The sequence below is a fragment of the Mytilus galloprovincialis genome, chromosome 4 (genome assembly GCF_965363235.1).
Source record: "Mytilus galloprovincialis chromosome 4, xbMytGall1.hap1.1, whole genome shotgun sequence".
Classification (NCBI taxonomy): Eukaryota; Metazoa; Mollusca; class Bivalvia; order Mytilida; family Mytilidae; genus Mytilus; species Mytilus galloprovincialis.
The window spans coordinates 3,112,415-3,125,358 of record NC_134841.1 but is presented as its reverse complement, the minus strand read 5'-3'; the positions used below and the strand labels follow the sequence as shown (position 1 = coordinate 3,125,358).

Genomic DNA, 12,944 nt, shown 5'->3' with positions numbered 1-12,944 from the left:
TTGAAAGTGACAATTTTTTACATTTTGCAACAAGAGTACTTATGTATTTTCCAAAATTTAACAACTCCATGATGTCCATGTTCAAATTATTAAGCCTGTTAAGATAAATATAGTATTTCTATCAATTTGTTTTTCTCATGAATATCCTTTTTAAATTAGATAAAAAAAATTATTAGGTCTGATACAGATTTTTCGTAGGAAAATGTTTTATTAAACTTAGGCACTACACAGGCGTCAAAAGGCGTCATTATGGAGTAAAGGGGGTGGCGTCAAAGGCGTCATTATGGAAGAAAGGGTTAAGAAAATTGAATATTTTTAACACAAATATTGGATGATTTGTTTACATAACAATGTGCATAAATCAGGTACTAGCATCATTAAATGGACTGTTTTTGACTAAAATGGAAGTAGCCACATTTGTGTTCAGTCTTTATACTTAAATATATGTGTAGTTAGTGATATTACATAACATAGGTAAAGGTTGTATTTAGTGAAATAACATAACATATGTAATGGTTGAAACTGAACACAAATGTAGCCCAATAAACTAGACAAAAACATTCTGAAAAGTGATGTTTTATGGCTTATTTGATATATTTTTCATATCTAAGCTTTGATTTGAGTGTCTCTCATAACCAAATCAGTTCAAATCTTTTGCATAAACTAATTCAATCAACTGATATAGACATTCACTGGTTTAAAAAATGTCAAAAACTTTCAACTCATTTATTTCGAATTCTAGGCCAAAATTAACACTTACTGAACCTTTCTGATTTGTTTTGTTTAAAATAATATCATAGTAAGGCAGCAACCAAAAAACACAGCAAAAAAAGACCAGAAGATTTCTGGAAATATAGAAATGATCTTCAGCAAAATAAAAATTTGTAGAAACATTTGTATCCAATATAACATTATCCATCAACAATCCTTGAATAAACATCAAAACATTACTACTGAATATAAAGTAATGTACTTTATTGTAGGTGTGTTTACTAACCATTTTTTGTCAGAAGTAAATTATCTAAATGTCTGTCACCAACACCTAGTAAATATGTCACCACACAGTAGCCAGCTGTAATAAAGAATTATTTTTAAAATTATATATAAGAACATTTTAACCCAGCTTACATGTGTGTACTGCAAATAGCTATGGGAAACAAATTATTTTGTCAATCTTGTACTGAGTTAATGCTATTTCAATAAGTGTGTGAATATTATGGTAATATTAAACAATATAGCTATCTAAAATGCTAGTTCTAAAATCTCCCAGATTAATCAAGAGTTGGAACCCCATAATTAGTTTAAAAACAAATTCTCCAGACAAACCTATAAATTCAGCAATCAACCAACAATCAAATAAGAGTGTCTACAGTCAATAATTAAACCCTACCACAACTTTTGATATAGTTGTCAATAACCTCTGGTGAGATACCATAGACTGCTCCTTCCATTGGAGCATGTTTCTTTAGAAAGTTATGTATAGTTCCATCTGTTGCTAATAGTTCTGCTAAAGGTAGGCACTCTTCAATCATCTGAACAAAACCTGTATAAGAAATGTTTATAAATGTAAATAGTCTTCTATCTCTTAAGTTTTGAAAATAAATCAAAGTGAAAATATTATTCATTCTCAAGACACATTATAGCTGAGTTGAATTTTTTTCATATGCCATAAAAGGATTTGGATGGACAGTTTTTAAGATATCTGACTTATACATGACCACAACTTTTTTCTTATTGTCATTGACAAAATCACATCTGTCTTACAGGTATCAATTAATAAATTGATGTTTCCCTTATTACAAACAAATCCCTCTGAAGCTCACAAATCCCCTCCATTTCTTCCCTACTGGTGATATGTGTCTGTTACTCTTTGAATATTGAAGAGAATCTCTATTTGATAACTCCTTAATGAAAATGTAATTATAGCATGCTTCAATCTTTTTTCAAAGGAAATATATCGTTTTACCTTTTTAACCCAATCAACCTAATGTATTACCATGTGTTATCCTCCTTGTTCAGAGAAAACAATATCTCCAGAGTACTTGTTGCTCCTTGGTCGTTATTTTACACCATTAAACAAGTTTATTAATAAATTTGATTTATACAAAATAAAACAGATATGTTACCAAAAATAGGTCAAAGTCTCAAATGACTAGCTTGTATTATTTGTGACTAATCACGATGAAATATTCAAAGTTACTCAAAGAGTAGAAGAATATGAAAACCTGTTCCATTTTGTTTTAGAAATTTGAATGATAAATATCAAAAACAACTCTGTAAAAGCAGGTAGACAACTTTAACACATGTGTAATCTTCCTATGAAGTCTAATGGATCTGGGTTAAAAACTGTAGGATCTGATTATACAAATTAGGTAGCATTTTCACTGCCCACAAGCTCCTTCTGTTTGTACACCCATCCACCAGAATTCTCCATACTATATTATTATCAAGTTTTTGATGAGAATGCACCTAATATTATGCTAAGAATATCTCTGTTAGTAAATCAATATATTGGAGCCTGTGGCAAAAATATTTGTTTTAATTTGACATGTTGTAAAATTTTAAATATTGGCAAACAGTTTAAGAATTAGAATTACAGAATTAGGCTATTTACCGGATTTGTAATCACATAAGCAACACGACGGGTGCCACATGTGGAGCAGGATCTGCTTACCCTTCCGGAGCACCTGAGATCACGCCTATTTTTTGGTGGGGTTCATGTTGTTTATTCTTTAGTTTTCTATGTTGTGTCATGTGTACTATTGTTTTTCTGTTTGTCTTTTTCATTTTTAGCCATGGCGTTGTCAGATTGTTTTAGATTTATGAGTTTGACTGTCCTTTGGTATCTTTTGTGCCTCTTTTAAGGAGTTGTCCGACAGATCCAAAAAACAGTTGCAAGTTACAATTTATTATTGTAAATAGATAACTATATTCAATGTCATGTGGGGCCAGGTGGTCTAAGTAGTTACTACTGTAATCACTAGCCAGTCGACACTTAGGTTGTGAGTTCAAACACTGCTCGTGTGGGTACACACAACTCCAACCTTAATTGACTAAGGATGTCAGTTTCCCTATTGAAGCTCAAAAGTGGGGATGAAACATCAACAATCAATCAATGTCATTCTGTTCTGAACAGTAAATCTGGGGAAATAAGTGTCTAAGTTAATAGTTGAATCAATCAATCAACCTTCTCCTTTGTTGATTGATTGATTGAGCTAAAAAAAATAGGGTTAAAATTAGCCCTAAATTTTGTCTAGTTTTTCAAATCGGGCCAAAAATTACAAATTTCACATACAAATACTGTGATAATACTATAAATACAAAAATATTTCTTTTTGGTACCTTCCTTGAAAATTGATGAAGCTATGATATTTGTATTCAAAGGTTAATTTTGGTAATTTTGTTCCATAATTGTAATTATTTTTGGCATAATTAACCTTGGTCGCCATGCAGGATCCAAAAAGTTTATATATTGATGAATTCTATATCAAAATTGGAATCTTTTGGTTACAAAACTTTTTAAATACTAGGTGGTGGCCAAGGTTTTCTTAAAGTTTTAGATCTGAAAATCGCTCAAAATCATCATATTTTGACAAAATGTCCAAAATGGGCTTACTTTGGAGAATATCATGTACTTTTATGAAAATAGTTGATTAATTTAGCATTCCAACTTTTGTAATAGATCCATTTAGAAACCAAATTGCGACTTTTTTGGTGTTTTATGATAAAGTTAATATTTGAGGCCATTTTGTGCCATAAGTGAACCTTGTCCTTTAAAATGGATAACACCATACAGACACACAAGTACACATACTTTCCAATTCATCAATGTCAAGCTGCTGACCAAATATAAAGTTGCTCTGGTAAGTCAGGGGGAAGTATAAGGTTATTTCAATATAGCAAACACTTTTAGACTGGAGTATAAATAAATAATTGACTTACCATGTTTACTACTTGTAGCTAATACTTTATATGGCGTTAGTTTAAGGTCTAAATTTTCTGTCTGAAGTAACTGAAAATAAATACAAATAGTGAAGTCAGAATATAATTTGTAATGGGAGGCAAAAGATTACGACTGGCAACTGAGGGAATCTTTAAACAAAATATGACCAGAACCATTTAGAACAAAGAATTGTTAATAGGATGTATAGAATATTAGGATCAATGCACTATAGATATATTTATTAATAGTATCGGAAGCACATGTCTGTGTTTGTTTATGTTCAACACGTGTTGATGAGCACATGGTTGCATACCTGGTTTAATGTTATTGTATGATTTGATAGGCTATTGTATGTCGCAATGTAGGTATCCTACCCGTTTGTACGAGGGTAGGATCGTGAATCTCGTGCAGAATCTTATTATAAATATAAGATATTTGTATAACCAGTTATTCGACGTTCTGCCTTTACCGAGTAGAATACCTTCCGTTTCGTTATACACATAATGACCGAAAACCACTCAGACGACGAGGATACTTTGCTTTTGCACATGCCACCAGTACATTCAGGTGCCAAGTCTAGTTCTGTACCACAGATAAGTGATAAAAACCGTCCGTCTCCGTTTCTAGACCTGCCAACTCTACTGATACTAGTAACAGTTATTATCAGCCTTACAATGCTACCCAGCAGCCCTTTCCGAGGTTCCGTCGACGTGAGGCGACCCCATACGACACCTGTTACGAGTGTCATCAAACTGGCCACTTCAAGAGTAACTGCCCAAAAGATACAAACAAACCAACCTTTGGAACCTTGTCAAAGTGAAAAGATACAATATGAGTATATTACTTTTGTTGACAATCTAATTTATTTGGTCATATTAATGTTCTCTTTTAACATGTTAAATATTTTGATAATATAGATTTTTCAAAAATCGCTAAAGGAGTAAAATCAAGTTTATTTAAACATATAGAGTTTTGGAAACTCATTGGGGCCAACAAATTTGTGTTGGACACCATTGAAAAGGGTTACATATTTCCATTTATGAAACAACCCCCTCCAATGAAATTTCGGAATAATAAATCTGCCTTAAAAAATCGTTTGTTTGTAAATGAAGCGGTAACCGAGCTAATTAGCTATGGCTGTATTCTAGAAGTACCATTTCAACCATTCGTCGTTAATCCTCTCAGTGTTGCTACACAAAAGACTGGTAAAAAGCGTTTGATTTTAGATTTTTAGATTTTAGATTTAAGTGAATTGAATTTCTATGTTTCGAAAAACAAGGTAAAATTTGAAGATTGGAAAATTGCAATGGAATTCTTCCAAAAAGATAATTTTCTATTTAAGTTTGATTTAAAATCAGGATATTTTTATTTGGACATCTGTAAAGAACAACAAACATATTTAGGTTTTTCCTGGAATAACAAGTTTTACTGCTTTTCCGAATTAGCTTTTGGTTTAAGTAGCGCCCCCTATATATTCACTAAATGTTTGAGACCAATGGTAAAGTATTGGCGAGAAAATGGTGTTAATATTTTTCTTTATCTGGACGATGGGTTAGGCATGGATAAAGGTTATAAAAATTGTAAAGATACTTCTGAATTTGTAAAGTCGTCACTAAAACTGGCTGGATTTATTGTCAATGAAGAAAAATCAATTTTTGAACCAGTTCAGTGTTAAGAATGGTTAGGATTGATTTGGGTTTCAAAATGTTTTACTTTAAAGGTGCTAGAGCGCAGAATTAAAGACACTAAAGATTCTCTTGATATTATGCTAAAGTCATTTTCAAATTTGAACGCACGTATGCTGGCTCAATTTGCCGGAAGAATTATATCAATGTCACCAGTTATGGGTAATGTCAAAAATTTAATGACGAGGCATATGTATTTTGCGATAGAAAACAGAAAAACGTGGGATTCAAAACTATATTTAGTATATGAAAAATGTGTATTAGCTGAATTGAAATTTTGGCAGAAAAATTTGTTGGCGCTTAATGAGAAGCGTTATTGAATGATTCTTTACCGAGAATTATGATATATTCAGATGCAAGTAATGTAGCTTTAGGTGCATATATTAATGAATCGAATGAAAAGATTTTTCATTGTATGTTGAATGAAAATGAGAAAAAAATTGAGTTCCACTTGGCGTGAACTCAGGGCTATTCAGTTATCGTTGAATTCGTTTGAACCCGATCTGAAATGTCAAATAGTTAAATGGCATACTGACAATCTAAATTGTGTAAATATAATCAATAAAGGCAGTACAAAGTTACATTTAAAACATATAGCTTATGATATTTTTAGAATATGTACAAGGTCGGGTATCACGTTGTGTCCTACTTGGATACCTCGGTGTGAACATTTCAAAGCTGATTTCATATCTAAATCGGTTGATATTTATGACTGGCAAACCTCGTGTCAGTTTTTTACTTTCATGAATGAAATTTGGGGTCCTTACACAATAGATAGATTTGCTAATTTTCACAATACAAAATTGAAAAGGTTCAACTCAAAATTTTAGAATCCAGGAAGCACTGCTATTGACGCTTTTGCTCAAAATTGGATAATGGAAAATAATTGGATGGCTCCTCCGATAAGTTTAGTGGCTAAAAGTATTAAACACCTCATTCTCTGTAGAGCTGAGGGAACATTGATCGTTCCAAAATGGCCATCATCGGCATTGTGGTCTTTGATTTTTAATAGAAGATTGGAATTTCAACCTTAAGTTATAGAAGTTCTTGATTTTTCATGAGGTCAATATATATTTATTCAAGGACAGAATAAAAACTCCATTTTCGGAACCAAGCATTTTAAGTCTGATATACTGACAATTAAGATGAAAGCGACTTAATGATGTTCGAATTTATATGTACATATTGTTAAATGTTTACAATATGGGAAATTTGCAAATTTGGTTCTGACACGGCTATGTATGTTGATAAAGCAAGGTCTAGTGACAAGTACGATGTACATGAGATAATAAATTATATATAGAAAAGAAAAAAAAAAGTTTTTTAATGTTATTATTTGTTTATTTTATTTATACGTTTTGCAGATGTTTTTAGTACTGGTCGTTGGTCTAAGGATAATATACCACAGAATGAAGCTCTTAGCAACCTTGCAAAATATCTTCCAGATTATTGTTTAAATTCTAGAGCTGATAATACTAGAAAGAAATACAGGTATGCATTTAATAGCTTTTGTAAATGGTGTAATTCATTTAATATAAAGCCGTTACAGGCATCAGATTATAATGTCTCATTTAATTCACTTACGAAAAAGTTATAATTCTTTTGCAAAGATAGATGAAGCATAGTATGCCATTCAATGGACACACAAATTAGCTGGATATGTAAATCCTTGTGATTCTTTTCTTTGTACTTCCGTAAAAGAAGGTACACAAAGGTCAATCGGTCATCACATTGTAAATAAGAAGGAACCAATAACTCCTCATATTCTTAATCAACTGGTTTTGAAATATGGCAATACAAATAGTACTTTAAACCATAGAAGAATAGCATGTATGTGTCTCGTTAGCTATGCCGGATTTTTAAGATTTTCAGAATTAGTTAATTTAAAAAGGTCAGATGTTTTCATTTCATTCATTATATATGTCTTCATTCATCAAAAAAAAAACGGACCAACAAAGAGCAGGAACTCATGTTTATATTTCCAAAACATATTCGGTAACCTGTCCAGTTCAAATGTTAGAGACATACTTGAACCAAGCGAACATTAAATACGATTCTATAGAATTCATATTTAGATCAGTTCTACATGTATATCGTAAAAAAGACTAACACGTACGTGCTAAGGGGTCATACGCCTTTGTCTTGTACAAGAGCCAGAGAAGTACTGTTAGAGGCTTTAGAATATTTGGGATTAGACAAATCAAAAGTTGGTTTGCATAGTTTAAGAGCAGGTGGAGCAACAGCTGCGGCTGCTGCTGGTATTCAAGATAGAATATTTAAGAAACACGGTAGATGGTCTTCAGATACAGCAAAAGACGGATATGCAGTGAAAACATTTCTGAAAAAAAATACTCGTTACTAAGAGTCTTGGCTTATCATTTTCATACCCGATTTTTCTTATCTACTTTGTCATTTCAAAAGTGTGCTACTCACAAGGAGAGCTCATTCACATAGTATACATGTGTTGAGTTTTATTGACTAAATAATTTATGTTCGGTTTAGCTTGGCGAATTAGAACATAAATATATTTATTAATAGTATCGGAAGCACATGTCTGTGTTTGTTTTTGTTCAACACGTGTTGATGAGCACATGGTTGCATACCTGGTTTAATGTTATTGTATGATTTGATTGGCTATTGTATGTCGCAATGCAGGTATCCTACCCGTTTGAACGAGAGTAGGATTGTGATTCTCGTGCAGAATCTTATTATAAATATAAGATATTTTTATAACCAGTTATTCGACGTTCTGCCTTTACCGAGTAGCATACCTTCCGTTTCGTTATACACATATCCCCACCCACTCCACCCATTTGATAGATTTGAGTTAGACAGTTTAATGATGTGACAAGATAAATTGTAATAATAATGTATTTATTGTGTTTTGTAGATTGTTGTTGATTTTGATTTTTAGTGGGATGGAGTCCCGATACGGACTTTTGTTGTATTGAGGAAACTTGTGTGATTTTCTTGGATGAGTTATTAGATGCAGATGGATGTTTGAATGACTATTGAAATATGAATATATGAAATGGTTTTGATGTTTGAAGAAAAAGTAAAGTATTAAAGTGTGCTACTCACAAGGAGAGCTCATTCCTATAGTATACATGTGTTGAGTTTTATTGACTAAATAATTTATGTTCGGTTATAAAGCTTGGCGAATTCGAACATAACTATATTTTGTGTATCAAAAAGGTAGTGATAAGTCTTGGAAGATTTTGATATCAAGTCAGTCCCATAAGAATTTGATTGCATTTTTCATTCTTTATAAAGAGTCCTTTTTTAAATTGATTTTAGAAAAAGCAATAGGAAATTTAAGTGTGATCCAACAAATAATTTAATATGTAGCTAAGTAAATATTTTGAGTTAACTCCCTTTTAATGTATATAATCTGATATGTTAAAAATAGCAAAGGGGAATTCCAATTATAGTAAACAGCCATTTTCTTTATAAATTGAGAAGTGAAAGAAAAGATGATTTAAAACTCATGAGAAAGGTAAATCAGAAAATTGATAACACAATCTAAACTTCTACATAATTATTATACATCAATATATACTACTATTCATTAAAATGTATCATATGAATCATGCATGATAAATTTAAAAGTGAAAGTTAGAATGCATCAAACATTATAACACTGAAATAAATAATCAATTAAACTGTTATTATTGATTTGCCAGTGAAACCCCAAAACAAGAGGCTCAATTGAACTTTATCTCACAATTGACATATAATATACTGTTATATGACATTTCATTATAGTAGCATTATTGACTTTAAGGAAATTCCAATCACTAGTACTACAATTATAGTTCTTTTTAAGATTAAATAAGTTGAAAGTAAACTCATCATAGACACCAGGATTAAAAGCATTTATATCATTATACCATTAAAGCTGAAATGTTTGCTACTTCATCAGCATTTGAGATTTTTGCTCTCTATATACATATCAGTCGACTGGCAAAAATCTCAAATGCTGTTTGTCAGTAACTTCGACATATATTCTCAGTGAAAACAATTTAAATAAACGTTTAATAAAAATTAAATCAAAATTAAACTACATGGGGGGTCATTGGGGATACTCCCACTCAGGGGCACCCAAAGGGTATCCTGTCCACAAGTACCTGTGATCGTAGTCTAAAAATACCACAGTTTCCAAATAAGTTAAAACTTCGATTATGATTCAAAACATCACGAAAATTATGGTCAACTTACCTTTAAAATTAGACAAATTGTCTAAGTATTATGAATTATATTTATCCAAATCACAACTTTAAGATGATGATCATGGCAAAATAATGCACATTTATCTAATATTAAAAACCACTATCGGACGGAAGTGAAATTCTCCGGTAAACATGACATCGTTTAAAATATTGTAATATTGTAATGTAACATCAATTTACTTTTATTAGATATTCTCCCTGGATACATAATAACTAATATATCAGGGATACTTAGTGCAATGCTGTACACTAAGTAAATTGTTAACAGCAATAGAGTGCAATAAAATATATTATCCAAAAAAAAACCAAAAAAAATTAAAAAAATTGATGTCAGAGGCGGATTTAGGGGGTCCAGGGGGCCTGGGCCCCCCTTTTTTGAAAAAAAATTGGTTGCTTATATAGGGAATCATTGAAGCGTGACTGGAGCGAGCCCCCTCTTAGGTCAGTCAGTGGGTCCCTACTTATGTAAATTTCTGGATCCGCCACTGGATGTAATGACAAACAGGGAATTAAATGAAAACATCATTTAAGACTTTTAATAAATTCAGACATCAATTTCAGAAACTAAAGTAGATTAAACTTTTTCAAAATACTAGTGTGTGTCAAGGTCATTTTAGACTGGATCTTTGTTCCTATACATAATGCATCAGCTGAGAAAACTAGAAGGTATAACCACCTTGACTACCCACCAGGTTCGGCACAGTCCAGTTACGATTTGTAGTTATGTAGAACAGAAAAATTGACCAAAATCATTCATGCATATCAAATATGTTTTTATAGATTTGTGTATTCAGAATATTGTATTGAAGTAATATCTATTTTAGAACTATGGACAGAGAAGACCGACGACGCTTCTTTGTTCTTGGGTCTGCTATACTAGAAGTTGTTACTCCAGTGTTTAGACATAAGCTGGAGAACAATTACACTAGCCACGGAGTAGGATGCTTGAGAGATTATCTAAACAGTCAGCCAGTGGTCCATACCCTGTTCCATTTAAGACACAGATATATGACGTGCTGTAAAGACAATGGTAACTGTAGAAGTAATCCAACCCTTCCAATCAATTACTGCCAATGGGACCTGTTGTATACAGAAAACCCAGGACCAGGTCAACATTACTGTTACTGTAAATATACAGCTAAATCAGTCCAACTGGAGGATCTCGACATCACCCTGGCAGGCCTGATTCTTCTTAACTGCTGCACTCTGGGTCCAGCCGAACAACAAGCAATCAAAATGCTCAGGCAGTACAAGAATGACTACTTAAGTCACAACACAAAATGTGGCATAACAAAACCTGAATATGATGCATTGTGGCCACATCTCACAAACTTTGTCTTACAACTTGATCCTACCAAACAAGATGAACTGGTCAGAATAAAGAACAGGCCTATGGACGAACCACTTTGCACTAAATACTTCATTGACCTTTTGGATGTTCACAAGAAAATGGATCAGGTACAACAATGTTATTAAGATATAAATAACGATATAAACATGAATTTGTCACATGTTATTAACTAAGAAAACTTTCTCAGTCGGTAAATAATTTAATTCAATGTGATAGACATACATTGTTGTATGTTCTATTCTAAGTCTATATAAATTCCTAAACATTGACTCCTAAAATGAATAGTGGGGATGCAAAGTATTTATAGAGTTGAAGAGCATTGCAAGTGAAGTGCTGTTTTTTTTTTTTTTGAGGGAACATTTAATTATAAAATTGTGATAATGCTTATCAGTCATTACTATTTTATTGAATTCTATATGTGCAAGATTTTAACATTAAGTGAGTTCAACACATCAAGATTCATCTGTAAAAATAAGAATTCTTATTAGGAAAATGAGACTCCAATGATGGCTACTTCAAAATAGACAAACACAATGTTGATTAACCATCCCTCTGAAAAGCTATACAAATAATATTTCTTCATTGGTCAAATGGTTCAATTACAATACATGTTGCGCTGAATAATTTTTCACTACTCTTTCATTCTAAAATATCTTCTACAAACTTCTTGTTATTAGATTGCACTAACAGTTCAAGAGCTGAATTCTACATTTCAAACATTAAGCACAACAGTTCATGGTCTTAATATGTCTTTACAAGGAATAGGATGGAATATGCATGGATCGTTCCAGGGAGTAAACACAACCTTACAAGGAATACAGACATCAATGAATGTAAGTTTTTATGTCAAATTAACTCAAATAATTCATTTACCTGACAATAAATTGTTTTAATCTTTTCTGTCATTGCAAAAAGTTAAATCAGAGACTCAAATAGCTGAATTGAACTAAGTGCTTCATAAACAATTTAATCTTTAGTTCATGTATAAACAGTTATTCTTTTGTTCTGAAGCCAGATGAATCACGACTTAGGGTGCGGGATTTTATCGCTGTGAAGAAGACCCAATTTGGGCCTTGTGCTGGTGTCTGGTCTCTGGTCAGATTGCTGTCCTTTTGACACATTTTCGTCTATTATTTGTGTGATTCTCTGTCCTGTATGTTCTCCTATTTATTTGTATTGTAGTCCCGTCATAAAATGATGTTATTTTAATGTTATATTGAACATTGCTATAAAAGCGGGAGGTTTGGCATGCCACAAAACCAGGTTCAATCCACCGTTTTTTTCTTAAAATGTCCTGTACCAAGTCAGGAAAATGGCCATTGTTATATATATAATAGTTCGTTTCTGTGTCTGTTGCATTTTAGTGTTTTGTTTCTGTTATGTCGTTGTTCTCCTCTTATATTTGGTGTGTTTCCTTCAATTTTATTTTGTAACCGGGATTAGTTTTTTCCTAAATCGATTTATGAATTTCGAACAGCGGTATACTACCTTTAATACGCAGGTGTGCAATTCAACGTACACTTTTTTCCCGCCTGACATCATCATACTGTACGCAGCAAGTTTTAAACTTAGCCAGACACGGTCAATAAACACATTGAACAAAGATCAAAATATTTTGGCGGTAAAAATCAGTTTTGCCTGTTTACAGCTATACCTACACGTTGATTGGGGAAAGATAAAAAGGTTAAAAAAAATCATTGTATTTCCAGCTTCTATCTAATAACAAGTCTGGCAAG

General features: G+C 32.2%; 2 protein-coding genes across 4 annotated transcripts in view; one reads left to right on the top strand and one right to left on the bottom strand.

Moving 5' to 3' along the window:
• Positions 1-12,944, bottom strand: part of LOC143071143 (phosphatidylinositol 3-kinase catalytic subunit type 3-like) — an 84,171-nt gene that overhangs the window by 11,824 nt on the left and 59,403 nt on the right. The window contains exons 5-7 of one of the 2 annotated variants that reach the window (XM_076245279.1): positions 3,943-4,012; positions 1,391-1,543; positions 998-1,072 (exon numbers count right to left, since the gene is read on the bottom strand). The exons of the other annotated variant lie outside the window; for it this stretch is intronic. Coding sequence (XP_076101394.1) covers positions 998-1,072; positions 1,391-1,543; positions 3,943-4,012 — 298 coding nt within the window. The remainder of the gene's footprint in view (positions 1-997; positions 1,073-1,390; positions 1,544-3,942; positions 4,013-12,944) is intronic. 2 annotated transcript variants of the gene reach the window in all.
• Positions 1-12,944, top strand: part of LOC143071139 (uncharacterized) — a 90,977-nt gene that overhangs the window by 70,056 nt on the left and 7,977 nt on the right. The window contains exons 1-3 of one of the 2 annotated variants that reach the window (XM_076245273.1): positions 9,047-9,124; positions 10,682-11,315; positions 11,886-12,041. The exons of the other annotated variant lie outside the window; for it this stretch is intronic. Of the exons in view, the coding sequence (XP_076101388.1) occupies positions 10,686-11,315; positions 11,886-12,041 (786 nt within the window). The 5' untranslated portion in view covers positions 9,047-9,124; positions 10,682-10,685. Of the gene's footprint in view, positions 1-9,046; positions 9,125-10,681; positions 11,316-11,885; positions 12,042-12,944 lie in introns of those variants that run through there. 2 annotated transcript variants of the gene reach the window in all.